The sequence below is a fragment of the Aspergillus welwitschiae genome (genome assembly GCF_003344945.1).
Source record: "Aspergillus welwitschiae strain CBS 139.54b unplaced genomic scaffold BDQ94scaffold_36, whole genome shotgun sequence".
Lineage (NCBI taxonomy): Eukaryota > Fungi > Ascomycota > Eurotiomycetes > Eurotiales > Aspergillaceae > Aspergillus > Aspergillus welwitschiae.
The window spans coordinates 306,974-334,446 of NW_020798730.1; the positions used below are offsets into that span (position 1 = coordinate 306,974).

Below are 27,473 nucleotides of genomic sequence, written 5' to 3' on the forward strand. Positions count from 1 at the left end.
ATTCCGCACGCGGCCTTTGCTACCAGTACTTTGGCACATAGACAGGTGTATGGTCTGACTGCCGAATCCCGAGTCTTCCAATTCTCGTCGTATGCGTTTGATGCCAGCATCATCGAGATTCTTGCAACTTTATCAGTTGGCGGCTGCATTTGCATCCCCTCCGATGCTTCCCGGCGCAATGATATTGCCAGGGCAGCTACTCAACTTCGCGTCAACTGGGCACAACTCACTCCGTCCGTTGCTCGGTTGGTGCAGGTGGAAGATGTCATGACACTAAAGACCTTGGTTCTGGTGGGCGAGCCAGTGTCAGTAGCAGATATTGAATCTTGGGATGGGCACGTGACAATAGTTAATGCTTATGGTCCTGCAGAGTGTTCGGCCATCTCAACTGTACACCCGAGTATGACAAAGACTGACGCATACAGCATCGGATGGGCAGTTGGCTGTGTGTGCTGGGTGGTGGACTGCAACGAGCACGAGCGGCTGGTACCAATTGGGGCAGTAGGCGAGCTGCTCATTGAAGGACCAATAGTCGGACATGGCTATCTTAATAATCCAGAACAGACAGCAGCAGCATTTATTGACCCCCCATCCTGGTTATATGATTTTCGTCCTGGCTGCCAGGCGGAAGATCTTGGCCTGCTGTACAAGACAGGTGACCTGGTACAGTATATGGGTGATGGATCATTAAAGTTTATTAAACGCAAAGATACCCAAGCTAAGATCCGGGGACAGCGAATTGAGCTTGGTGAGGTTGAGCATCACACACGGCAATGTTTCCCTAGGGCGCGCGATGTGGTGGCTGAGGTAGTGACACCAATGGGGCTCGGGCGCCCACCGCTGCTGGTGGCTTTTGTTTGGGAGGATGTTGGGAATAGTCTGAAATCCAAGTTCCAGGAAACTGGAAAGACTAGCGAGGGGAGTGTTGGGCATGATGCAGATGAGCTGCTGGCCGCGCCCACTGACGCCTTCCGCGAAGCCGTTTCAGAGGCCGAGGCAGCACTCCACGATGCCGTGCCAGCCTACATGGTGCCGGCCCTCTTTCTGCCCATCGTGGCTATTCCACTGACTGCTACGGGCAAGACTGACAGACGACGGCTGAGGGACCATGCGAAAGCGCTATCACGCGCGGAGCTCGAAGTATATCACAGCACTACGATGGCCAAACGCAGCCCCAGCACGCCAGCGGAGCACATCCTGCAGCAAATTTGGGCCAAGGTCCTCAATATTGAGCCCGGTTCTATCGGGGCGGATGACAGCTTCTTCCGCCTAGGTGGCGACTCGATCACTGCCATGCAGCTCTCTGCACAGTTACGGGGGGCCGGGTTTTCTTGCAGCGTTGCCGACATCTTCCACACCAAAACCATATCACGTCTCGCTTCAGCCCTAGCCCACGGTCATCAGATCCTACTTGATACCCACGAGCTGGTGGACAGAGTCTTTGAGCTCTCACCCATCCAGCGCTTATTTTTTGTCTTCAATGAGGACGGCCCCAATCATCTCAACCAGAGCTTTCTCCTCCCAGTCGCCGGACGGCTCGCCCGCGACGACCTCGCCCGAGCCCTTGACGTCCTTGTTCGTAATCATTCCATGCTACGCGCTCGCTTCCGCCGAGCCGAAGACGGCCAGTGGTCTCAAATGGTCAGCGCCCAGATCGACCGTAGCTATCGGTATCAATACTGGACGGTGGCACGCCTGGAAGATGCCCGGGATATCATATCAACCAGTCAGCGTAGTCTCGACATCGGGAACGGTCCACTCTTCGCTGCGGATCTGATCGATATCGACGGCGCGGAACAGTACCTGTTCCTCGTAGCGCACCATCTCGTTATTGACCTCGTGTCATGGCGGATTATCCTGGGAGATCTGGAGGAACTGCTTAAGACCGGCCAGCTATCCGCAGTCAAAACATTGCCATTCCAGACATGGTGCCGGCTACAGGCGAAATATAGCTCTGAGCACCTAGCCCCAAGTGCAGCCTTACCTTCCACCATACCGCCGGCTCTGCAGGATTACTGGGGTCCGGTGTGGCACCAGAATTCCCACGGTAATACCATCCGCGGCGGCTTTAGCCTCAGCGAGAAGCTCACTACCGTACTTTTCGGAGCGGCGAATGATGCCCTCCAAACTCAGCCGGTAGAGATCTTCCAGGCGGCACTCTGGCATTCCTTCGTTCAAGCATTCCCTGACCGGCCCCCGCCCACTATTTTTAACGAGGGCCACGGGCGGGAACCGTGGGACTCCTCTATCGATCTATCGCGGACGGTGGGCTGGTTTACCACAATATGGCCAACATGCCTTGGCACAGACGGCGGAGAGATTGGTATCGTTGATATTGTCCGTCGCACCAAAGACACGCGACGGCGGACTCCAAGTAATGGGTGGGCCTACTTTGCTTCTCGTTTTTTGAACCCGGAGGGTCGAACAGTCTTCGATACCCGTGGCCCAGTAGAGATCGCATTCAACTATCTCGGCTTGTATCAACAGCTGGAGCGGCAAGGATCCATCCTGCGTCCGCCAGTCAAGCTGGAAGACCACCCATCAGATGCAGCAGGCAACGTGCAGCGATTTGCGCTCATTGACGTTTCCGCTACAGTGGAGCGTGGACGTTTGCAATTCTTGTTTTGCTATAATAAGTACATGCAACACCAGGACGCCATCGTACGCTGGATGGCCAACTGCGAGCGGTCGTTACAGGATGCAGTGCAGCAGCTGTCCTCCCTAGATCCGACATACACGCTGTATGACTTTCCGCTCTTACCTCTGACGTATAATAGCCTCGACAGGTTACTCAATAGAACTCTGCCTCAAATTGGAATGCTAGGCCGGGACGTCGGGGGCGCTTATCCCTGTTCGCCGATGCAGCGAGGTATCCTGCTCAGCCAGGCCAAGGATGCTCGGCTCTACTGGCCACGTTTCATCTGGAAGGTCGTTCCAAGCAGCATACCAGGTGCAGTCGACATGGGCCGCCTCCAGCACGCCTGGCAGCAGGTTGTTGACCGCCACGCGGTTCTTCGGACCGTCTTTGTAGACAGCGGAAATGAGGGCTATGCTACCCAGGTGGTACGGCGCTTGACCACTGCCAATACTGCAGTTGTTGAATGTGTGAACAATGACCCCATCACCTCCCTCAAAAAGCACCCGAGAGCCTTAGGACAGGCAGGTCACCCCCCACATCGCTTGCTTCTGTGTGTCACGCCAACTGAGGCGTTTTGCGCACTCGAGATCAGCCACGCCCTGATCGATGCCCACTCGTCCCGCATCCTGCAGCGGGACCTACGGCTGTCATACGACCACAGGCTCCCGACAGAGCCAGGTACGCCATATGAAGAGTACATTAAGTATCTGTGTGGCCTCCCAGAAGTGGCCGCCGAAACATACTGGCGGTCATACATAGAAGGGGTGCAGCCATGCCATTTGCCCACCCTGCAGGGCCTTGGTGCGGGAAACCAGCAGCGCAAAGAACTCAGATTGACGTCTGCCCATCTCGGAGCTGGTGAGCGCTTCTATAAGTTCTGTCAAGGGCATGAGGTGACCCTGTCCAACCTCTTCCAGGTGGCGTGGGGCCTGGTGCTCCAGGCCTACACGGGCGCAAAGACGGCATGCTTCGGCTACCTGAACTCCGGCCGCGATATATCGGTCCGCGGGGTTCATGACATCGTTGGGCCGCTGATCAACATGCTCGTGTGTCGTATCGCAGCCGACTCTAACATATCCGTCCTAGCGATGCTGAAGAAGAACCACACAGACTACCTGCAGAGTCTCCCTTACCAGCACTACTCGCTTGCAGGAATCCTGCACCTGGCTGGAATGACAGGCGGGTCATTATTTAATACAATCATGTCCTTTCAGCGCTTGACAGATGAGAGGGGAGAACAGGGGAGTAGCATCCAAATAGAAGGTATCGGGGGTGAGGATCCTACAGAGGTGAGTTGATGACCAGGCGGGAGATAGTGAAATTGACCGCGCCTGATCGAGGCCTTTATACAGAGAGTATGTGACTAATTTGAATGTAGTACGATATTTCCGTCACAATAGGGATCAGTGATCGAGACATTAGAATCATGCTGCAGTACTGGTCCACAAGCTTGGGCGACAGGCGGGTAGCAGATATTGCAAGCACCTTCAGACATATTGTGAACGTGATCATTGACCAACCCGATTTGACGCCCAGCCAGCTGGAAATCATTAGTGCAGAGGACTGCCATCAACTCCAGGAGTGGAACAGGGATCTGCCGGAACGGGTAGACCGGTGCGTGCATGAACTCATAGCAGAGCAATGCCACGCCCAACCTGATGCACCAGCTGTTTGTGCGTGGGACGGCAACTTTACATATAGTGAGCTGGATGCGCGTTCATCAGTACTAGCAGTATATTTAGCTGCATGTGGTGTGGGGCCTGAAGTATTTGTACCATTGTACTTTGAAAAGTCACGATGGACAATAGTAGCTATACTAGCAGTGATAAAGGCTGGTGGAGCATTTATACTACTAGACCTGGCACATCCAGTAGCACGACAGCAGAAGATCTGCCGCGCGGTGTCAGCAAAGCTGGTTATAGCATCTGTATCACAGGCTGCGACAGCTGGGGGCCTGGCATCACGGGTGATCATGGTGGGTGACAACAGCATAGATTGGCAAGAGAAAGGCACCATATGGGAACACTCACCGGTTACGCCCAAAAATGCGCTATATGCTGTCTTCACTTCCGGCTCGACTGGAACCCCTAAGGGGGCTATCATCTCACATGCGGCTTTCTCTGTCAGCGCGACATCACATGGCCCACGGCTTCATCTCACACCAAAAGCGAGAGTCCTCCAATTCGTTTCATACGGATTCGATGTCAGTATATCCGATACACTCACGACACTGATCTCCGGGGCCTGTAATTGTGTCCCGTCACTCGCAGAGAAAGAGAATGTAGCCATGGCCATCAATAAATACATGGCAACATGGGCACATCTAACACCCTCTATTATCAAGACCCTGGAGCCCCACACTGTGCCAGGATTGGAAGTGTTGGCTCTCATTGGAGAACCGATTACTAAGTCAGATATAGAGATTTGGGGGCCGCATGTTCAGTTGATAAATTCATATGGCCCAGCAGAGTGTGCTGTGGTAAGTACAGTTCAAACTCATTTGGAGTCAGCTTCAGATGTGGGCAATATCGGGTGGGCAGTTGGCTGCATATGCTGGATAGTAGATCGCGAGAACCATGAACGACTAGTCCCTATCGGGGTGGTGGGCGAGCTGCTGATTGAGGGTCCAATTATCGGGCGTGGCTATCTCAACCCAGAACAGACAGCGGCGGCATTCATTGATCCGCCATTATGGCTGCATAGTTTCCGTCGTGACTGTCAACCCGCAGACCTTGGCCGGCTGTATAAGACAGGCGATCTAGTACAGTACACGGCTGACGGGTCCCTTCGATTCATTGGACGCAAGGACACGCAGGTCAAACTGCGGGGACAGCGCATTGAGCTGGGCGAGGTTGAGCACTATACCCGTCACTGTTTTGCGGGAGCGCACGACGTGGTGGCGGAGGTGGTGGCACCGGCGGAAGCTGGGCGGCCGCCCATGCTAGTGGCGTTTGTGCGAGGCGACGGACTACACCAGGAGCCGGAAGGTCAGAATTGTGACACTGCGGCGCCAAATGAGATCTTGGCTTCACCAACAGATGTGTTTCGCGCGGCTATCCCTGTCGCTGAGGCAGCGCTCCATGACGTAGTGCCGGCTTATATGGTGCCGGTGCTGTTCTTGCCCATCGTGGCCGTGCCACTGACGGCCACCGGCAAAACTGACCGGCGCCGGCTGCGGGACCGTGCAGCGGCCCTCTCCCGCACGGAGATCGAGGCGTACTACCCTGGTGCTGTGAAGTCCAAGCGCTACCCCACTACGGCGGTGGAGCGCACGCTGCAGCATCTCTGGGGCAAAGTCTTGAATATCCCATCCCACACCATTGGGATGGACGATAGCTTCTTCCGCCTCGGCGGTGACTCGATCACCGCTTTGCGCCTCGCCGGTGCCGCTCGCTCCAGCGGCCTTGATCTCTCCGCAGCCCATCTTTTTCGGTATCCAACACTTTCTCAGCAGACCTCACTCATATCCTGTTCATCTCCTGATGTTGCTCTTGCCACGGACCCTGGTCCTCTACCTTTGCTTGATGAGGACGTTCCTGACTCTGCCTCCTTTCGTCAACTTGCCGCTGTGAATGGTGGTGCTCACATGACCTGAGGCCACCTCATCCTGCCTCTATGATCCTATTATTTTGGTACGTATTTCGAGCCATTCGATGGCTACCATAGCTGTTCGTCACTCCGTATATAATCTCACTCAGCCTCGGGTTCAAATTATACTCTCTCCGCTACTTCATAACAAGCCGACTATATCAAGTCTCACCAGTGCACGTATTATATTCTGTTGAAACGACGTTTTAGGTCAATATTGAAGTCGTAATAAACGCTTGATTCTTCTATCTAGGCGCGCTCGGAAGGAGCGGTTGAGGTTACGGAGTTTACGCGTCACGTGACCTCGACTAGTAGTAATCTACTGAGATTACGTTCCAACATATTCTATTCAATTCGTAAATTCTCAAGGCATCAGAGAGACAGGGGCAGGGGAGGGTTAGCTTGTAAGGATCTAGAATTTACGTAGATACCCATGAACCAGTGGAATACACAAAGAAGCGACGAGTGATGGCTGCGACAGTGATAATCGTAGTATTTTGGTATATAGTACTATCCTATGATACTGCTCTAATATTATGATACCGTCATCGGGCCATTCACTTACTACTACAGTAAAACACCGATATAAGCAACACCTGATATAGGAATCCTCCATTACAAGCAACTGGCCACGGTGTCCAAATTGCAACACCATACTAACTTGCTTCACTCTCCAATATCAGTAAAACACGGATATAAGCAACACCGATATAAGCAATCCTCCACTACAAGCAACTCAATCACTGGTCTGAATTGATTTTACATACTAAATTGCTTTTATTAAGGGAAAGTGGGTCTACACAACTAATAAACAACTAATCGGAGAGCTTGAATACAGCCAAAGTCTTGTATAGTAATAATAATATACATTAATGCACGTGAGTTTAGCTAAATGGTCGGTTTTCTTAGCCGACTGGTTAATTTTAGGCCATTTTACATACATTTCGATATAGGGAATAATCCACTATAAGCAATCTGAGGGGTGATCTGTATTAATTGCTTATATCCGTGTTTTACTGTACTAGGAAGTTGCCACGTTCTTGACCTCTCTCCATACAAGATTGCTTATATTGGATGATCGGAAAAGCTAATTTAGTCATCATTGAGATATCATGCCGAAGCAGACCTCCAAACGAACGCGATGTTGCATTTCCAACAGCCAGAAACTGCTCTACGCGCTCAACATCACTTGAATTCTCATCTCACTATTCTCAACCTATCAAGTGATTCGAAGCAACGTACAACCAGCGGATTACTCCTTCCTCTGTATCCCGTATCCTGTCCTCCCGATACGATTATCTTGATGCTATACCCGACCACCAATTGAATGATAAACGACGTCGAACGGAGTTGTGGCCAGAGCTAGAGATAGCAGTTCTTGACTGGATAAAACGCGCGCAGTCCCATATTACTATATCACAAGAAGTCACACGGCGAGAAAGCAAGGCAGTACTGGCCGATTATCTATTCTGATAAGATGATGCCGTCATTCAGTAACGGCTGGCTTCGAGGCTTCCAGCCTAGGAGGAACATCAAGAGTCTTAGGCAATACGGAGAGGGCAGGGAAGTAATGCTTGGAAATGAGGCTGAAGATGAGATGATCTTAATACGCAAAGCTCTGCGTGTTTACGCACCTCGTGATATCTTCAACTGTGATGAGGCTGGCTTATATTGGAGAATGCCTCCTGATCGTGGTCTTTCTACGCGTTCACTTCCTGGACGTAAGAAAGATAAAGCGCGTATCAGTATACACTTTTGCTGCAATTCTGACGCCTCCGAACGCCTTCCTCTATGGTTTATTGGTGCAGCAAAGAAGCCTCGAGTTTTCCAAGCAGCAGGCATAAACCCTGAGAATTTAGGCTGCAAATGGCGAAGCAATCAGAAAAGTTGGATGACTACAGCGGTCTTTAAAGAATGGCTTCTTTGGTTCGATCAGAAGATGGCTGGCCGACAGGTTGCTTTATTGTGTGATAATTTCTCATCTCATCTTGCTGCGTACGAAGAGGTTAAAACACAGTTATCAAATACTTTGATTATATGGCTGCCACCCACTTCAACATCACGATTTCAACCGCTTGATCAAGGCATCATCCGAACCTGGAAAGCTTATTGGAAACGGCAATGGCTTGTTTATATGATGACTGAATATGATCGGGGCTACGATCCTATATCTACGATGAATCTTTTGCAAGCGCTCCGTTGGTCGATATCTGCATGGCATCTTGATTTGAAAGATGATACAATCCGACACTGCTTTACACGCGCGCTTTCGGATGACTCTTATCATGATACTCCTGACCGCGAGATCATACATGATTTGGCTGCTAGCTTACAGAAGCTTCAAGCCACCTCACGGATCCAAGATATCATGCATCTGGATCAGTTCCTCGACCCTTTAGAAGAACAGGTTGATGAAACAACTACCGATATTGATAATATTGTTCTAAGCCAGTATTCTGCAGCAGTCGATGACGAAGTTGAGGATGATGATGATATAGTCGAGGCTCTACCAGCCATATCATCTACCAGGGCCCTGCAGGCATTATATGACCTTCGCTTGTACGAAGAACAACAAGCTGATGCTAATCAAGCATCTTTACACTCGCTAGCAGGTCAGGAACGTGATATTCTTCGAAGAAAGGTGTTGAACGCGCAACAAAGTGATATACGTGGCTACTTTAGGTAGAATACTCGATAGAATCAAGACCTCGATATAAGGAATCGGGGAGGCGTGTCTCATATAATTGCTTATATCGGTGTTTTACTGGTAACGTACTAGAAGAGCGGGTCTCAGTCAATGCCAGCCGGATTATCTTTCGTCCCGAGCCGGTCCCGTATTCTGCCGCCTCGTTAAGTTGTCGCCTCAGGCAGCGTCTGCCGCCGCGTTCCGGTTCACGCCAAACGTGAGCAACGCTATTCTGAAGTCCTCCGTGCAGATGTGCTACGGATTACTGCCATCTCTTGGACCTCCCTAGCTTCATTATGCCGTGATCGGCCGCAAACCGATCATCCCTTGTCCCCATATCGCTCTGAATTCTCACTCCGGAATCCTGCCCCTCCGCCGCCGATCCGACCTGTCATATTGCCTATCGTGCAGATAATCGTGCAGCGACGGGAACCCCCCTCCTCCAATATGGACCCCGCCATCCTGCGCGAGGTCTCCCGCGTCGATCCTGTGGTTCCTTTCCGCGCAACCACCCATCATCTCCATCATACTTGGGCGCAGACCTTCTATTCGCGGCCCGAACTTTACGTGCGCCCGCAGTCTATCGAGGAAATTCGGAAGCTGGTCAACCTCGCTCGCCATTGTCGGCGTCGTCTGGTCACCGTGGGGAGTGGCCACTCCCCCTCCGATCTGACCTGCACCTCTGCCTGGCTGGTAAATTTGGATGATTTCAATCGGGTGTTGGAGGTTTCGCCGGAGACCGGGGTGGTGACCGTTCAGGCGGGGATTCGGTTGAGAGACTTGGGCGCACAGCTGGAGAAACATGGCTTGACATTGTCGAACTTGGGTAGTATTGATAGTCAGTCGGTCGCGGGTGTGATCTCCACGGGTACTCATGGAAGTTCTCTCCAGCATGGCTTGATCTCCGAGTGTATCTTATCGCTGACTCTCATGCTGGCTAATGGGCAGCTGGTGCGGTGCAGCGCGACCAGTAACCCGTCGCTGTTCCGGGCTGCGCTGATTTCTCTGGGGGCACTTGGTATCATTGTTGAGGTCACGCTGCAGGCGGAGCCCGCGTTCAAGGTGGCCTGGCGACAGACGCGACGCAAACTGTCGAGTGTGCTGGCCGAATGGTCATCCGGGTTGTGGACATCGCATGAATTTGTTCGGGTATGGTGGATGCCCTATGAGAAGAGTGCGGTTGTCTGGCACGCCGACAAAACCGACCTCCCGCTGCGGAACCCGCCCAAGTCCTTTTATGGGGAGACACTCGGTTACCATATCTACCATAATCTGCTGGCCCTGGCTAACTATTTCCCTCGTATCCTCCCGTGGGTGGAATGGCTGGTGTTTGGTTTGCAGTATGGTTTCAAGCCGGAAGCCATCGTGACGGAGGCAGTAGAACCAGCCCGCTCCGGTCTCCTCATGAATTGTCTGTACTCGCAGTTTGTCAACGAATGGGCACTCCCGCTTGAGAAGGGCCCCGAAGCCATCACTCGTCTCTCCGCCTGGTTGAATGGTGATCTCGAAACAGCGCGTATCCCTTTTTCTGTCGACGGCCTGTGGGTGCATTGTCCCATCGAAGTCAGAGTCGCGGACTCTACCTACAACAAGACACCCCGTCCGTTCCTAGATCCTACCTCTTCCGGCGGACCGACCCTGTATCTCAATGCAACGCTCTATCGCCCGTACCATCGGGATCCCCCCTGCACGGAACGGTATTACGAGGCATTCGAGTGGCTCATGCGCGAAATGGGCGCAAGACCGCATTGGGCTAAGAACTTCCGGACGACGAGGGAGGAGCTGAAAAATCTGTATGGAGAGGATATGGCGGAATGGTTAAAGGTGCGCCAAGATGTGGATCCTGACGGCATGTTCCTTGGTGAATGGCATTACCGAAACCTCGCCTTGCCAGGTACTGAGGACGAGTCAGGACCGGCCGTCCTTCCGCTTCTCGAGCGCGAAAAGACTCGCCGGAAGGCAGGCGTTCGGGGATCCGGTGACGGCATGGAGTGGATCGGACACAAGCAATGGCAAGGGAAGCAGGGTCGCCAGGCTGCTACTTCTGTGCCCGCGCTAGGAAATGAGAAGATCCAAGGATCATCAGATGAGGTTATTCTCAGTCCTCCCACAACAGCAACCAGTGAAGAGAGCTTTGATCTTCTGGCGGCGGGCGAGGCTAGTGTTGTCCTTCCTGAACCTAGCGCGTGAGGGAAAGAGGGAATCGCGACAAGGAGGTTTGGCCAAGTAGCAATCAAATTTACGCGCGCCTCCCACCTTTGTGGGTTATAGACCGGAATGGCCGACTCGGAGATTTCTATTGGCCGGCCAAGATTCAGGTGACCGTGTATTTAGTTGCCTCACTGCTGTGTTCTTTTCTCTCTTCATTTGTTTCCTTCTTTTATACCTTTTTTTGTTAATCCTCGGCCCTGTTGTTCAAACTCCTTCAATTATAATGTTACACCTGGTCGAGCCCGCTATGTAAGATGCTAGCTAAGCAGGTGCGTTGCGAAGCATGAATATTGCCCTGAACGCCGTCAAGCCCTCAGGCCTCGCAGAAACACATGAGGTTGGTGAAACAATGCGTGCCGCGGGGTAGTAAGATCGTCGCCACAGCTAAACACAATGAAAGACACCACGAAAGCATAGAAGGAACCATAAAATATGATATCAGATATATTTTTTGCGTACCAGATTGAAAGTTGCGGGTTCATTGACTCCATAGGCGCGTAAGTTCATGGAATCATAACAGGAGCCTACAGTTGGATATCTGGATTAGTGTGGTGCCACTTTTGTTCGATAGATTCAGTAATGGTTACCACAGGTACTCGTACTACTAGTACTGTCACTCATGAGGAAACATGATGATATACTAACTTAAGGGTCTCTCACCATTTAGAACTGGAATGCCGCGGCATCCTCAAGCCTGCCAAAATATAATGGGTACAAGCAACAGTGTTTCAATCCCTATTCATATAGACTTAACTTGCGTTTATTAACCCGAATAGCTCTAGCGCTCCTGCAATGTATGAACAGATACAATAATTATCAGCATGTCTAGCTAAAAGAGGGCGTCACCATTACTACTCCTATCATCTTGAAAGGCCCGGGCACTTGGTACACTACAGCTCCTTGCATGTTCAGCTCTCCATGCCTTAGACTCTTCAGCTCTTTCTAAGCGCCACTTCCGTAGTCTAACCTAAATTAGGCTTAGATCGTAATTTGAGTAATGTGACGGGAGGTTTTAGGCTGGACTTCGTTGAGTCTGCTAGTATGGGCCTGACGTTTGGCACGGCATACCAGTCTCTTATTGACAGGCTGGAGATTAAGCAGAACGAAAACGTTGGTATTCTGATTGTGAGTCTCACTAAATCCCTGAGCCAACGTTGTAGTGACTATTACTACCTTGGTTGGCTTATGAGCACACATCTAACTGTTTTAGATTAATGGCGGAGGTGGAGTTGGAAGCGCTGCCATCCAAATCGCCAGGAAGGTTCTGCAGCTCCCCGTGGTGATTGCAACTGCATCCCGACCTGAGACCATGGACTCATGCAGGAGAATGGGTGCCACCCATGTGGTGAACCATAGGGAAGATCTCGAATCCCAAATCAAAGCCTTGAATCTGGATGTCCCAATCAAGTACGTTCTGACCCGTCTTACTGTCGTGGCATGCGCTTAAAGTGCTGACACTAATGAACTCAGATACGTTTATGTGGTCGCAAGGACGGAGCAATATATCCACGTCCTAGGCAAGATCTGTGCACCCTTCGCCAAAGTTTGCTCCATCGTGCAAGCCAAGTTCGATCTCTACGGGACGGAGTTCATGTCGAAGTCCATGACCTTCTCTTGGAACTGGCTGGGCACGGCAGCTTATCATCGTACAAATTTGGAGAACTATCAACGAGCTTTCGAGGCGTTGGCCCATTACGTAGACGAGGGGAAGCTGGTACCTAACCTTAATAAGCGTCTCAAGTTGAATGTTGCTGGATTGAAGGAAGCTCATCGGTTGATCGAGTCTGCGACCACCGTGGGAAAGATTGCTCTTGGGGTGGATGAACCTGGCGAGGCGCTCCATTTTCCTGAAAAGGGATTGCTCCCCATAACAAACTTCCACTGATGACAACGTTATGTGTGGGTGGATTGATATTTATGAGATTCAGTCAAAATGTATTCAATAAGACTTTATTGTGTATACATGCTGCTTGACAAAAATTCTCGAGTCATCTGATGGACTACAAACAAATCGGTGATTGATCATACCACCACTCTTTACTTCAGTGTTTGTCCAATCAGTTCGACTAAGAAACTGCCATTTCCCCAGAATCAGTTCATCCAGATTGTTGGTAATATAGGCGCTGAGGTGGCATCCTATTGATATAGCTCTCGGATTACCTGATACAGGTCAGGCAGGCATCACGAAGCTAGTACCAACTGTCTCCCAAGTATGTATTCAACTCGAAATGAAGATACTTTGGGTTTCCTCTTTCTCTGTCTTTTGTTGTATCCTTACGGATATATACTGTTCGTGCTTATGAGCAGGTGCGCGGTTCGTACTAATGTTGTGGTTGTTAGGAGAATCCTGTTAAGGCTTCATAGGCTTGCGTTTGAAGGACTATCTCACTGGCTCCATCCACTCTTGGTGGTTGTTCCTGGTAATTATATTCTTTTCACCACGGCATCTCAGATGGCTGCGTGGAAAGGCCAGAGAGCCCAATTAGATAGTATATAATAATAGTATAGACTGTATAGGACCTCTTCATATTTATGGTGTGAGGTAGAACTGTCAGGTATAGCCACTCTAATATTTAGTACTATATAACGAGTAGTTGTAACATTAAGGAGAAAAGAAAGAAGTATGAAAAATATATATATAGTTATCTAAACATAAAAAGTGACGCTACATGTGCAAATAGAACAAGAATGGAGTGTCTGTTTCTCAAATCAGTCTTTAACTACGAGCCTCTGCTCCTCATACTCAACGATCAGAGTAAAGATATCGTTGCCGTTAACAGTGGCTGCATAGTAACATCACGCGGGGCTGAGGCTCTGGAGGCTTCAAATTATACAGCGAACAGTCCATCCATGTATACTTCTGTGCGACTTCGTTCCACCGGTAATGGATCGGAAGGACTCACTCAAAGACGGGACCGCGATACTTGTATACATACACTATCTCAAACAGCACAAAGGCGTAACAGGATAATAGATTGGATTTTGACAGCCTTATATCATAGTACTACCCACGGATCTAAGCTGCGACCACCACTACCATAACACAAAAGATTTCGCGCCCATGACCCCATGCCAGGCATACTCATTAAGGAAGCAGGCAGTGGTCATTGTGTCCAGCACCTGCATTTACACATCCAAGACCGCAAAAGTTCGCAACGGTGATTGATCCACCACTTCCACATTGAAATAGGTACCCGTATGGTATTTCTAATGCTCCAGTTGCAGAGCCGAGGTCACTCATGTCGGAGGCGGAGATGGCCTGCGGTATAAGAGTGGAATATTTGGCATAATATAGTAAATTGAGCAATAACCTAGCAGCCATATAAAAATAGTATTATAATAAACCGGGTAGCCATACCAATGTCTTCCAAAACAGACTGACAGTACATCATGCCTTCAGTGCAGTCTGTAGCCTGTACCGAGACTGCCAGGCCTAGGACGCTGGCGACGAGGGTGTGGAGGAGCTTCATTTTTGTTGGAAAAATTTGAGAGTCGGCTTTCTTGGGAAGATAACCTTGAAGAGGAAATGAGTAGAGGACTTATTGAGATGGCATGTTGAGTTAGGAGCAGTTCGGGGGAGCTGGGGGCTATATATAGCTTAGATCTGGAGAAGGGGTTTTGTGTACCTTGGGCATGTGAGTGCTGAATTGGATGTCATCTTTCTCAATCCGATACTACATCGTGCAGGACCAAAATATTGTGGCAAATTCTGATGCAGCTCGGATCACAGTCTTGCATAACTTAGGAGGGGCATGCTTCGCCACAGTCATGCCGTTCACTGTTCACTGTTCAAATGCCGATTGTGGTTTTACCTGTCCAGAAGTTCGTCTAAATGGTCAAAAAGCTATTGCCAGATTAGTGTCTACTAGAGGAAGGTCTTTCCCATTGACGAGGAGAGCTCTTTCAGAGTCTTGTTCAAAAAGCCTGTTTTGTATAGTTCATCAACAGTCAAAGCCTGAGAATGATGGTAGCGACGGACCACTTCTGCTATGGTCAAGGGCGATACCGGCACTTAGCAAGAGCATCACCATGGATTGGAAATAGGTCTGAAGGCCCACCACTGAGCTTACATTAGAACTATGCAAAGTCTACTCCCGTGTGACCAACGGCCAAATAGATTAGGGGGACATGGTGATGTGGAATAGGCGTCAGACTGTTGAAGTAAGATTCGTTGTTATCAGCAGCCCAGTTGGACTAAAATTTTCACGGTCTGTGGCGGGCAGCGTTGATAATGGAATCTGATCGTGCTTGTCAGCCTGACGCTATCAGTCAAACTTATGCTGTACTCACTATCACTAGCCTTCCACGACCTTCACCGACAGAATATAAGGATCGTCGGAGTTGTAGCTGACTGTATGCACGCCAGGAAGGAAAACAGTAAGAGAGTATCGGTCGGTGGCATCGATGAAGTAATATGTACTCCCAAAAGTTCCTTGCACTTCGCTCACAACAATATCGAGTTGGTACTTGTAGATCAAGCCATCAACATCAAAGAGTTTGTATTGGCTGATACCTGTTTCCTTCTCGAAGTCCGAATCAGTTTGCTTCCACGTAGCATCGCCCACCGGCCAGCCAGCATCATATGTGCCCGATCGGGCAGCACATACCAGTTGGAAGAGCCCGAGAAAGAGGAAGAAAAGATAATTCATTGTTTTGATTGCGGGGGGTATACTCAATGGGGAGATGAGATTGTGAGGGTGGAAGGAAGAACGAGCACACCTTCTATCCTTAAATACGCCAGCACTTGCATACTTCGGTGCCATGGTATATTGCAGCACGGGCGGTTTACTGGTCACAGAAGGCTCAGATGTACATACATACTCTGTATGTATACGGTCTGGATTTGCTTCTCTCATGATCGCAATACAACAGAGTATTGTCTCTGCTCCCTGGACCTATCGCCCTACGCGCCAAGAGATGTTGCGTGATTCGGCTGAAGGGTGGAAACCCGCGTACGGCTGAGCCGTCGAGGTCGACTTCAAGTAGAGGCGGGGTTTCGGAAGATGCTTGAATGCATGACAGGGAATAGAAGGGAGTGTGATATTGGTTGCTTTCAGCTTCCCAGCTTTGATCAGCGATTGCTGATGCATCTCACTACCAGTTGATGAATCAATGGGGCTGGGAACATTCCTTCAGAGCCATATAATCCTATTGGCTATGATTGAGTGGGACTAGGTTACATTGCATGCTAGCGGTGGTCTTGCTACATAAATATACATGCTAAGGACTGCCGATATTGCTCTCTGTTCCAACCAAATCCCGAATGTCATCTGATTGGATTGCTCTGCCGGAGACTTTCTAAGCCAGATAGATCTGATGGTCAACAAATCAGAGCATGTAACCCATGAATTTGAGGATGTCTGTGCCCTGAACAGGGAAGATAATGACTGACTGATTAATATAATGACTAGCCAGACTATTACACAAAGCATTGTTCCAGTTGCACATGGATTAATTCTTTCCCTGCCATGACTACTACTAGCCACCGTACTGCATCGGAAGGAGAAAGGCATCGGCACTGAAGTAGCCTATATGATGGAAAATATTCCTAAAGATCGTGCGTGAAGCTGACGGACGTAACCCGCGGTTAGTTTCTCATACAAAGCAGTCAGTCCCAAGACGGTGACGGAAAATAGATCGGATTGGTGGATTTCAATGCGCAGGTCACTAATATGTCTATACCCACAATTGCAATGAAGCGCACATCGAGCTGAAGGCTGCAGTCCATTTTAAGTGTAAACTCATATGCCCTTGGAAGAGCTAATTCGTCGAAGATGGGACTTACTATAGCTAGCACCATGCGGAGGTTACCGACAGTCCAAGTATTTAAGTGATGAGCTCAGCTGAATCACCAACCGAGATAATATCAGAGAGCCACGGGCAAAAGACAAAGGAGTAACCGAATATCGCGGAGAACGCTCTCGTAGCAATCAGTGCTATGGAGCTGCTGAATTAATTATATACGAGGTCTTGTTATGGTTACCGCACAGGGCTTACCTCTGTAATGTAGTTTTGTCTGAACTCATTTGTTCAGCTGCGGATGAGCTGAGGATAATTTACTATGTAGTCAGTCATCGATGTCTCTGTTCACCATACATAGAGGGTTGTCCGACAAAGATGGTGGGATTTTTTCCTAAAACTGAATGAAGTGCCCGACATCGTGGACTGACATAGGAAATATCCCCGTCCTCAAGAAGTTGACTGATTACCCGAGACCGGTTAAAGTCAACGAACTATTCAGAATGGAAGTAAATCGTTTCCTATAACAGCTGCACCTATTTATCTTATAAATAATACATCTGCTATCTATGTATATGTGCAGCGCCCGGGATCATCGACCAGCGAGATAACTGATTACAGTACGAGGATACTGTCCACACATTACGAGAAAATTCTTTTTCAGATTCTTTGGCTTCACCTGAATGACGCCATTGCTGAATGCTCAACCTAACAAGCGCTTAACCGGTCTCTTAGTTCTGGGATAGTTAACTCTGCAACCTCATTTTCAGTGGACCAGTAGGCTCCTCGAGGTTCACCAAATATATTCGGGATAACTAGCTGACCTACCATTTGACCCACCATTACCTGGCCCCTCATCGATCCAATTCAGCTTGGTGGTCGAGGCAGCTTCAATACCTCGGCCCATGGGAAGAACGCCATCGCATGCCCCCATCCCTGGTTATTACGGTCGTAAACGCACGCCATCCGTGTTTAGCATCTTGTCGGACCATGTACGTGAGGGGTGTTTTTTTCCCTTATACGAATATCTATCTGATCAACTAGATTTCCAAGATGATGAACTAGTCACCTGGAGGATGAACAGCTGACAATCTCCAGGCTTCCTTATCTATCTGATTGAATGGAAGGTGACTCTGCCGTATGAACATGAAAATATACTATAGCCTACAAATACGATAGAATATACTAATGAATCAAGATATCTTTACATTAGCATTATATCCGGTAGTTTGAGATATGTTTAACTGATAGTATTAATACAAATAAAATGTGAAATAGCTATACTAACCTGTTAATTTCTGGTTTAAAAAACACCTTTAGTGCTTGACATATAAACATAATCTTAGTGCACTAAACACTAGACCAGAAACGATGTATCGCGTCTAGTCCTCCAGGCGACGGAGAGATATGTGTCCCAACATATAATAATAGAAATATATGATAACCTGTATTGTTTGATGTTTCCGACTCTAACACTAGTCAGAAAATATTAAGTTTTCAAATAATAAAGTAAACTTAATGTCTTCCTAATCAATATAGTAGACAGCACGTACGTAGAGATATATAGAGATAAAAAACTAGAAGTCAATCCAAATAAACGCTTAGATATATACCATTGAACAACATTCCGCCGGTGACAACATTATGTAAGGGTTGATTGTACTTATGGATTTCAGTCAAAATGCATTGGATAATTCCTTATTGCCTATACTTCTTGCTTGATATTGACACCGGGGACGGGTTCGAGCAGAACAGCAAGGGACAGGTTGAGTTCCTGGAAAAGTGATTTGGCTCTTAGGCCACGACAGCTGCAACAAGCTCCAGATTGAACTCTCAATGATCTTCCTGGATAGAGAAAATGTGACCCAACTTTGACATCCTTTTTGTTGCAAATAGTGCTTTCTCGCATTTGGAGAGTCCACATCGTCCATAATTTACCGTCGTCTATGACTCATCGTATGGCATTTGGAAGTTGCGACATACTTGACAAGATACCAGGCCCGACACAAATGATAATGATTCGAGAGATAAAATTACTATTGACAGCTCGGGATGCCCAATTTTCAATTCCATATCATTACATCAAGGCTGCGAAAGTCAATCTATGCTACACAGTACATAGACGTGCATTATGACTTGTTGGTAACAGCAAATAGCAATATTCGTAGATATTTCATCAGGAATATATAGGAATACGTTCCGGTTATATTGAGCTCATAGTAAATCATGGCGGAGTGAACCAACCATTAGTTACTCAGTCAACATTGAGGCCATATATAGAGCTATTTCTTCACAACCATTGCACCTCCCCATAGCGAGCCGACATTCAATCGAGTAGGATGCAGTTCCAACATTCGGGAATACAATTCCTCGGGAGAGGACGTTTGACCATCCAGTCGCGTGAAGTCATTCAAGTAATCCTTGGTCGCTTGGACGGCATCGGGAGAATATCCCTTGGTTGGATCACTATGACCACCAACCACAATTTTTGGTCCAAGGGTCAAGATCTTGTCGAGCGCTGCCACCCATCGCGATCTGGCCTCCTGGGACTTTGATTCTCCAAGGAACGGGTGCGTGTTGTTGTAGACCGCGTCTCCCGCGACTACCAAGCCAATTGTAGGCACCCAGAGAGCCGTTGTATCATCGGTGTCTGTATGGCCCAGTCTAACTACTTCCAATCGCTCGTTTTCCAACATGATGTGGTCTTTCTCAAGAGGTGTAGCCATCACGAGCTTTTCTGGGATCTCCCCAGGAAAGAGCTTTCTCCAAAAGCCGTCCATGCCTTCTGGGTTTATGGCTTCGACCATCCGAGAAACAGTCTCGCGCGTAGCCAAGACTTTTGCCTCTGGAAATTTCTCGAGGAGGGCACCGGTGCCATAGAAATGATCGCCGTGGGCATGGGAGATATAAATAGTCGTGAGGTTTTTTCCCGTACCTACCACCCAGTCCACCAAGTCCTTCGCAGCAGCCTTGGTTAACTGGGTATCGACCAGCACTGCGTCCCTTTGACCAAATATTAAGGTCGAAGTGGTCGGCACCCACTTGAGATGATCGCGACCGGCTGGTGTGGACCGGTTCACGCCGGGACGTGTGCTGCTGAAGACTTTGTAGTTGAGACTCATATTGTCAACGATCGATGAAGTCAACTTGAATAGATGGATGAAATAAAATATGGCACATATAATCCATTGATGTATCCTTAACTCTTTATATCAATGCTGGGTATAGTTCAATAGAACTGTGACCCAAACATTGGTAAGCAACAGAGGTGGCGAAGGATTACTGATCATTGGCCTCGGCAACTCAACAGTCCGTTTCTTGACCGATCGTAATTTGCGTTGTTAACAAATCAAAGAAATGCTCGGCTTTATAATAGTTATAATCGATAGATAGGTAAGATTCCAACTTGCATCTCGGCAGTAGTACAATCAATGAGCTCCGGCTGCTATATACAAGTAGACCCGCAACATCTTGGTGGCTGGAAATAATACCGAAGAGCCCACTGTTAGCATTCGGCTCAGTTGGGTCTGCTATCAATACGCCGAAATCTGGAAGGATGAACCAAGAAAAACTAAGACGATTATATTGAAAGTCTTATGCTCCCAAACAAAAAAGAAAAAATACATACAACAGAAGGGATTCGCTGGTGGTCACCCACCCAACTACTAACCTCCCGGCGTGTGGCTTGAGTACGGCTGAGCGGACGGGAAGCCCTATTTTCCACACCCTGTGGTCGTATGTACTCAATCTTTGTAACCATGGGCTCATATAGCATGTATACTAGCCAAAGCATTCAAGGGGACGGAGTGTATGTAGTAGAGTGCTCTTTTCGGTGCCTCTTTCCATCTTGGAGAAATGTTGACCTTTTGCACTGTCACCTTTAAGGACCCGCCTCTCGCCTCCACCATCCCAGTTATACTAACATCATTGTAGATGTCTTTGTTAATCACCGTACAATTTCAAACTAAGCCATTATGATAAAGCGAAAATACAGCACTTACTACTTCGATCATTCTGATGCGGCATTGTTTCGGCGGTTTTCTGATATAGCACGTACAAAATGTCCTACCGGAGACTTCAATATAACGAGGCAGGTTGGTTGACTGAATCTTATCACCACATCCTCCTGAACGCAAGGAATGAGAAATAGAGAGAAACAAAGGAAGCTATGTGCAGCTGGTCAAGTGCACAAAGATGTGGAAGATATGAGCTAATTCCCGACTAACTATGTAATAGCCTTTGAGGAACATACGAGCTAGGCTAGGAAGTGCGGCTAAATTGTTGAAAGTCCTAGGTACCTCTAACAGCTCCTAGATTGGCAACCATCCGAACAATCGAAACATGAATTCATTCCTCATCAGTTGTATGCTCCCACACCTCTTCCTCCTTGACAGGTTTCTTCTCTGGATCTCGCCACTGGTAGCAAACGATTTTCTTGAAATCAGGCTGGCAATGATCCCATATAGCTGCATGACCTCGCGTACGCATAGAAATGCTGTGCCCCGAGAAATCGATGTAGTCAACTCCATGAATGTCATGGTAGAGATAATGGAGATAGTCGGTCAGTTCTTGAGAGAGTTCGCATCGTTTCTCATCAGCAAAGAAAGATACCAATTCGTCGCCAATTGGCTGGTTCAGATCAACCATTTCATATACCATGTATAGGTGCTTGAGCAACATCCTCTGATATCGCTGTTGTCGAGATGGTCGATCGAGAAGTGAAAGACTCCAAAATTGGTAGTAGCTTCGAGTGAACCGATGACGTTCTGACGGAAGTAAATGCAACGGACGTGGTTTTCCTCCGTAGAATTCGTCATCGATGCTCGTGAGAGGGACTGTATAATATATAATTTAGCAAATATCTATTTATGTGACTGCTTACTGATCTGTCTACTCACTCCGAATGTTTGGGGTAATATCACGATCAAACACCTCGATTGCTTTCTCCACCATACGAGAGTTGCGTCTCAATCGTAAAAGATCCCGAATAGTCACTGAAGAAGAATAAAGTGCCAGGCCTCCTTGATCTGCTAGTAGTACTCTTGCATAGCGCTCACATGGGATCTTTCTGCGTAGGCGTTTGTAAATGGTAGGCGTATGTTCACTCAAGACCTGGCGCAGCCGACGGCAAGTCGCGGCCAAGTGGAGCGCATCCGGGAGAGAAAGTTCCCCGAATATGTTGATGATGACCTCGGTAGGAATGGGGTTTGGTCCTGAGAATGTATGCATGATGAGCGTGGTGAGTGATTTCTCAAATATGGTGACTCGCCGAGGAATGAATCATGCACTTATCTTGCGTCTGTTTGCTTCTTAGACAGTCTGAGATCATGTGATCGGACTGATGTAAACCTGCGACAACTGCTTCAGACTGCAACAATTTGGTCTTTCACAACGCTTTCCCATATTCAGACTTGAGCCAAGGCCTTTGTCGCACTAGTCTCAGGGCAGATGTGGGGGCTAACTAATAGGACTCCTGCCAGGGCGGGGTCTCAGTTGCGACGGGGTCAGAAATTAGTGCAACAGTATCAGAGAAATCCTGACGGAGTATAAGCTCAAAAAAAAAAAATCCTGACTCAGACTCGGTTTTTCTGAACCCGTACCAGCTTTTCTAAACCAGAATTAGATATACCTTTATTTATGTGAAAGGAGATCACGTGATCTCGGACCTAGCCACCTAGTCACCTCGCGTAGTTAGCTAGCCTACACATATACACAATATCATCCATATTGCTGTCACAGGTTATGAGCCCTCGCGGCAACGAATCATCGAATATTCGTCTTCCCTATCGTTTTTCATCATTTTTACGCGTTATCCATCGAATAGCGTCCTCTTCAAGGCCTTTTACGCCTCAAATCGCTACTATACGCGGTTTCGCGGGTAGGAAAGCCTCCGCGGCGATCTAGCCGGCTTGGCATCCAGGCTTGGCACCTACCGACCAACCAGACCTCCCACCACGCGAGCGGCGTGGCCGAACGCTTACAATGACGCCGTCCAAAGACCCGTTCGATATCGACGTCTCTAAAGCTGTTCCTAAGCTTAAAGGCCAGGCTAACTGGTTAACATGGCAGAGGAACCTACGAAACTACCTACACTCGCGTAATCCGGACGCGTGGGACCTGCTCCAGGGCAAATATACTCTTCCAGAAGAACCAGTTCTTTATCCCGAGGATGAAGACAAAAACATGCATATACTGGCTGTTCGTGCCGGTGATGGCGGCGTTCTACCCACTGAACAAGAACTGCAACGCAGCATCGAGCAGGCCAAATAACGCAACTGCACTTTGCTCACCACATACAACTCCGACTGTAAGAAGTGGAAGCAGTTGAATTACTCTATACTCATAATTCTCGGTACTACGTGCGAAGCCAGTCCCGCGGCGCGTTTCCAGAACTGCGACTCCGCGCTTGAAGCATATGTCCTTCTCCAGGAAGCATATGAGACCTCTAACTTTACTACAATTATTCGTCTATATAATAAATGGGCATCTATTCACTACAACAGCACAAGCAGTCAAGAGACCTTTTTTACATGCTACGCGGACGCCCTCAACGAGCTTCGCGGGACTAAGATCATTAATAATCATACTAAACTTCTGCATTTCTTTATAGTAATTCAGGATATGCCTGCCTTGCAGCCATTCATCTTAAATCAGTACATGACACTGACAGAAAACACGATTCCATCATCTGTATATACTCAATTCACGCAGTTCAAGTATACACGCAAGAATCAGTTCTCTCAGCTAACTACACACGCGGTTGATGACAAGCCCCAGAGCAACATCAATAATACCAATAATAACACCCGAGGCAGCGATCGCGGCGGTCGCGGCCGCGGACGCAGGCGTGGCCGTGGACACGGTAATGCCCGGGATCGTGGTAGAGGTCAAACAAATACCTCCGTACAATATAAAAGAGAGCAACTTGATGCCGCTGATAAGAATACTATATGGTATACCTTCCATGAACGTTACGGAAATCACTTTCCCAGCAAATGCTCATTGAACCCGAACAAGAAAACGACTACAAACACTCAAGTTAACACAGTAACTACACCTACTCCGTCCGCACCACCGTCCGGAACACCCTCAGCCAACGCGATCAACATCGATTTCGACTCTCTCAATGCCTACGCTGTATCAATTCACTTCAATGCTGCTACCGTGGCTCAAGAAGACCAACACCCGAACCACTCGCATGATTGGATGCTCAATTCTAGGACTGTTAAAATAATAACTTACTTTAAGCATCACTTCACATCCTTTACTCCCTGCGTACGCACAGCCAAAACCGCTACTGACGAAGCCTTTCAGATTGTTGGCTACGGCACTGTTTCAATTAAATTGGCGGATGAGCAGAACAGACCTTGTGGACTTTTAGAAATCAACCGCACTTAGTACGCACCGGCGCTCTCACATAATCTCATTTCGTGTAAGCAGCTGGCGCGCCAGGGTGTTCGTACACATATCAAGACTAAAGAGACCACTATTCTTATTCAACACGGCAAGCAGATTAACTTCGCTACTGCTAAAGATACTCAATACTTTCTACACATAACCGGTACCACAAGCCGCAAGGCAATTCAGGATCTGTATCTCTACAGTGCCCTGACACGCTCGCCATCCTCCGACCTCACTATCAATACTATCAAAAAGACGGTTTCTCCGCCGATTTCAATCTATCTCGCGCACCGTCGTACGGCTCATGCCTCCGAACGAAAGATCCGTGACTCCGTGAAGCATGTTGTTGGTTTTAATATCAAGAAAAACATCCTACCAGCGCCCTGCGAGCCCTGTCTCCGTGAAAAGGATCAAGCACTACCTGTCTCCCACACTAAGCCTCGCGATTTTAGTCTACGCGTTAGAGATCTTATTCATACAGATGTCTGTGGACCACTACCTACACGCGGCCAGACCGGCGCATATTACTTCGTCATTTTTACTGACCATGCCTCCCGATACTGCTGGGTGTTCCTACTCAAGGAACGCAGCGAGGTGCGTAATAAGTTTATTACTCTATAAAACTATCTCAAACGCCAGCTAAATATCAATATTAAACGCGTTTATAGTGACAACGCGCCTGAATACTAACCGCTTGCGTCCTACTATCAAGAACAAGGCATCGTCTGGAATCCTGCTCCGCGCTACCGCTTGAATCTCAATCCAATTACCGAGATCAAGAACCGTCACCTAGTCAAACCCTATATATCAGTCATGGCGGACAACCAGTTGCCCCGTTTTCTGTGGGACCATATCATTCTCGCAGTCAACTACATACAGAATAGACTCATACACAGTGCCATCGGGAAGACTCCCTATGAAGCCCTATACAGCATGCAACCAGATATCTCACGGTAAAAGACCCTTGGCTGCCGCTGCTGGCATCTTACTCCCAAAAAAACTCGTGATAAACTAGAAGATCACATACAGAAAGGCCGCTTTGTCAGCTACTCTGAGTCAGTCTACAAGATCTACAATATTCGAACTTGTCAGATTATATATGCTCGTGATGTTATCTTCAACGAAGAACCTGTCTCACAATTACCGTCCGCGACGTCTACATACAATCTTGATTCCGCACGCCACGGCGAAGCTAATACAGAAGCTCCAGTCCAGAAAGATCCTCGTCGCTGGTCACCGTTTGATATACCTTCTCAACATCAGCAGCCTGTCCCTGACTCTTTTCCTAGTTATCCTGCCGCGGACGAGCAAGATAGCAGCGAGGAGCCGGACTGGCTACTAGAATACAAACAGACTGGTATACTCCCACCTTTGCCTGCAATCAATAACACCGTCCATAACGCCACGCCTGAACCGGAAATTGTCGCCGAAGATAATAAGTCTGAAGACCAGCTAGTTGTCGCGGATTCTCCGGCTACCAGTACCTCTCGTGCGGAACCCGTTACTTCCAGCATAGAACCTATACCGGTATCTGACCAGCCACTAGGTCATCCTACACGCACTCGCAAGCCCTCGCGCGCGCTCCTCAAGTCCCTGGAGTCACACACTATTAGTATAAACAATGCCCCGGACTTGAATACCGACGCCTTTTATAAATTACTCATTGACAACCATCTCACTAATGCTCTGTTCCTGGAAACTGCGGCTATACAGCCTCCCGCCAGCCCGCAGGCTGGGGGGGCCACCTCCACCAAGGAACCAACATCTCAAAATACCGGCTACACTTCTACCTCATACGCTGACGCTATGGCCTGCGCTGAAGCATCCAAATGGCGCGAAGCAGTACACCACGAGATACAGGAACAGATCAAACAAGGCATCTTCCGTGTGGTTCCACGTCCCCGTAATACGCGTCTTCTTCCGCTCAAATGGATATTTAAAATTAAGTATAACAGCACTTACAAGGCCCACCTTGTTGTCAAAGACTTCCGGCAGCGTGCTGGCAAAGACTATCAGATTGGAGAAATATACGCGGCCGTCGCCAAGAGCGTCAGCTTCAAGGCTTTTATTGCCCTGGCTGCTAAGCTTCATTAGATCTTATATCACCTTGACGTCGTCACAGCATTCCTCAACGCTGAACTACACGAATCAATACACATCGAGCTGCCGGACGGCTTCCAGAAAAACAGCATATGCGGCGAACTCCTCAAGTCACTATATAGCTTGAAACAGGCGCCACGCGAGTAGTATAACATGCTTCATGACTTCCTAGTGGCTAACGGCTTTAAGTACTTACATACAGATCATTCCGTGTTCGCGGGAAAGGACCTTTTCATACTTGTTTACGTCGACGATATCCTTCTACTCGCGCCGGACGGCACTGTGATTAACGCCTTTAGAACACTGCTCGCTAAGCTTGTTAAGTTCACTGATAACGGCCTCTGCACCCGCTTCCTAGGTGTTGACATTATACGAACAGATGAAGGCATTTATCTCTCGCAGAAATCATACATACAAGACTGTCTAAAGCGCTTTGGTCTCTCTACATGCAAGACGTCTCCCATACCATACAACTCTAAGAATCCTTTGTCAAAGCACAACGGAACAGCGGACCCTGATGACATCAAAGCATATCAAAAACGCAATGACGCGCTCATCTGGATCATGGTTAACACACGTCCTGATATTGCATACACAACAAGCAAGCTATCGTCCTTTACAAGCAACCCCGCCAAGCCACATCTTCAGACAATGAACCTCGTCTGGCGTTATCTCACTGGCTCCCTCAACCGCTGCCCCTTCTACCGTCGTGGCGGACCTGGCCTCGTTGGCTTTTATAATACTGATTGGGCCAGCCCCCACTCCCTTAACGCGACGTCGACCTCCGGCTACATATTCCAACTCGCTGGGGGGCCCATTTCATGGAGTTCAAAGAAACAGACTGCTATCGCACTATCTTCAACCGAAAGCGAGTATATCGCGCAAGCAGTGGCGACACAGGAGTTAATCTGGCTCCAACTACTGTTCACTGAGCTGGACATTCAACGCTTCAAAGCTACATCTGTTTTGATGAGCCGTCCTACTGTAATTCATGCAGACAACCAGTCCGCTATCGCTCTGACTAAGAATCCTGAGTTCCACGCCCGCACGAAGCACGTCTCCATCAAATGGCACTTCATACGTCGTGAAGTACGCGCTAAAAACGTCGAA

At 48.5% G+C, this 27,473-nt stretch overlaps 11 protein-coding genes across 11 annotated transcripts; 5 read left to right on the forward strand and 6 right to left on the reverse strand.

Annotated features, from left to right (window-relative positions):
- Positions 1-4,741: 4,741 nt before the first annotated feature.
- BDQ94DRAFT_150482 (uncharacterized protein) lies at positions 4,742-5,444 on the reverse strand (the record flags this gene model as incomplete). The annotated part of the gene is made up of 1 exon (XM_026767588.1): positions 4,742-5,444. A coding segment is annotated over exon 1 (235 nt), but the record flags the coding sequence as incomplete, so codon positions are not given.
- A 498-nt stretch (positions 5,445-5,942) lies between these two features.
- BDQ94DRAFT_150483 (uncharacterized protein) lies at positions 5,943-6,566 on the forward strand. The gene has a single exon (XM_026767589.1). The coding sequence runs from the start codon at positions 5,964-5,966 to the stop codon at positions 6,231-6,233; it is 270 nt and encodes an 89-aa protein (XP_026622569.1). The 5' UTR covers positions 5,943-5,963; the 3' UTR covers positions 6,234-6,566.
- A 1,961-nt stretch (positions 6,567-8,527) lies between these two features.
- BDQ94DRAFT_150484 (uncharacterized protein) lies at positions 8,528-8,946 on the forward strand. The gene has a single exon (XM_026767590.1). The coding sequence runs from the start codon at positions 8,595-8,597 to the stop codon at positions 8,910-8,912; it is 318 nt and encodes a 105-aa protein (XP_026622570.1). The 5' UTR covers positions 8,528-8,594; the 3' UTR covers positions 8,913-8,946.
- Positions 8,947-9,137: 191 nt separating this feature from the next.
- Positions 9,138-11,599, forward strand: BDQ94DRAFT_150485 (D-arabinono-1,4-lactone oxidase). Its single transcript, XM_026767591.1, has one exon. It carries the CDS (start codon positions 9,360-9,362, stop codon positions 11,100-11,102), a length of 1,743 nt encoding a protein of 580 aa, XP_026622571.1. The 5' UTR covers positions 9,138-9,359; the 3' UTR covers positions 11,103-11,599.
- Positions 11,600-12,164: 565 nt separating this feature from the next.
- Positions 12,165-13,008, forward strand: BDQ94DRAFT_162030 (uncharacterized protein; the record flags this gene model as incomplete). Its single annotated transcript, XM_026769477.1, has 3 exons — positions 12,165-12,248; positions 12,334-12,530; positions 12,594-13,008. 3 exons carry the CDS (start codon positions 12,165-12,167, stop codon positions 13,006-13,008), a joined length of 696 nt encoding a protein of 231 aa, XP_026622572.1.
- Positions 13,009-13,335: 327 nt separating this feature from the next.
- On the forward strand, positions 13,336-13,620 carry BDQ94DRAFT_162031 (uncharacterized protein; the record flags this gene model as incomplete). The annotated part of the gene is made up of 1 exon (XM_026769478.1): positions 13,336-13,620. One exon carries the CDS (start codon positions 13,336-13,338, stop codon positions 13,618-13,620), a length of 285 nt encoding a protein of 94 aa, XP_026622573.1.
- A 588-nt stretch (positions 13,621-14,208) lies between these two features.
- On the reverse strand, positions 14,209-14,593 carry BDQ94DRAFT_162032 (uncharacterized protein; the record flags this gene model as incomplete). The annotated part of the gene is made up of 2 exons (XM_026769479.1): positions 14,209-14,434; positions 14,469-14,593. 2 exons carry the CDS (start codon positions 14,591-14,593, stop codon positions 14,209-14,211), a joined length of 351 nt encoding a protein of 116 aa, XP_026622574.1.
- An 825-nt stretch (positions 14,594-15,418) lies between these two features.
- Positions 15,419-15,772, reverse strand: BDQ94DRAFT_162033 (uncharacterized protein; the record flags this gene model as incomplete). The annotated part of the gene is made up of 1 exon (XM_026769480.1): positions 15,419-15,772. The coding sequence occupies one exon, from the start codon at positions 15,770-15,772 to the stop codon at positions 15,419-15,421; it is 354 nt and encodes a 117-aa protein (XP_026622575.1).
- Positions 15,773-19,037: 3,265 nt separating this feature from the next.
- On the reverse strand, positions 19,038-20,015 carry BDQ94DRAFT_182324 (MBL fold metallo-hydrolase). The gene has a single exon (XM_026774113.1). It carries the CDS (start codon positions 19,982-19,984, stop codon positions 19,145-19,147), a length of 840 nt encoding a protein of 279 aa, XP_026622576.1. The 5' UTR covers positions 19,985-20,015; the 3' UTR covers positions 19,038-19,144.
- Positions 20,016-21,046: 1,031 nt separating this feature from the next.
- On the reverse strand, positions 21,047-22,210 carry BDQ94DRAFT_150488 (F-box protein). The gene is made up of 2 exons (XM_026767592.1): positions 21,761-22,210; positions 21,047-21,697 (listed from the first exon to the last, which is right to left on the reverse strand). Exons 1-2 carry the CDS (start codon positions 22,089-22,091, stop codon positions 21,210-21,212), a joined length of 819 nt encoding a protein of 272 aa, XP_026622577.1. The 5' UTR covers positions 22,092-22,210; the 3' UTR covers positions 21,047-21,209.
- A 501-nt stretch (positions 22,211-22,711) lies between these two features.
- On the reverse strand, positions 22,712-23,447 carry BDQ94DRAFT_162036 (uncharacterized protein; the record flags this gene model as incomplete). The annotated part of the gene is made up of 5 exons (XM_026769481.1): positions 22,712-22,762; positions 22,844-22,915; positions 22,954-23,102; positions 23,203-23,316; positions 23,393-23,447. The coding sequence occupies 5 exons, from the start codon at positions 23,445-23,447 to the stop codon at positions 22,712-22,714; spliced, it is 441 nt and encodes a 146-aa protein (XP_026622578.1).
- Positions 23,448-27,473: the final 4,026 nt, after the last annotated feature.

Excerpts from the sequence above, each read along its gene's own strand:
- BDQ94DRAFT_150483 (XM_026767589.1), top strand. The coding sequence starts at position 5,964 with ATGGACGATAGCTTCTTCCGCCTCGGCGGTGACTCGATCACCGCTTTG.
- BDQ94DRAFT_150484 (XM_026767590.1), top strand. The coding sequence starts at position 8,595 with ATGCATCTGGATCAGTTCCTCGACCCTTTAGAAGAACAGGTTGATGAA.
- BDQ94DRAFT_150485 (XM_026767591.1), top strand. The coding sequence starts at position 9,360 with ATGGACCCCGCCATCCTGCGCGAGGTCTCCCGCGTCGATCCTGTGGTT.
- BDQ94DRAFT_182324 (XM_026774113.1), bottom strand. The coding sequence starts at position 19,984 with ATGAGTCTCAACTACAAAGTCTTCAGCAGCACACGTCCCGGCGTGAAC.
- BDQ94DRAFT_150488 (XM_026767592.1), bottom strand. The coding sequence starts at position 22,091 with ATGCATACATTCTCAGGACCAAACCCCATTCCTACCGAGGTCATCATC. Across the intron at positions 21,698-21,760 it reads TATTACCCCAAACATTCGGA|TCCCTCTCACGAGCATCGAT; the intron begins GTGAGTAGACAG and ends TATATTATACAG.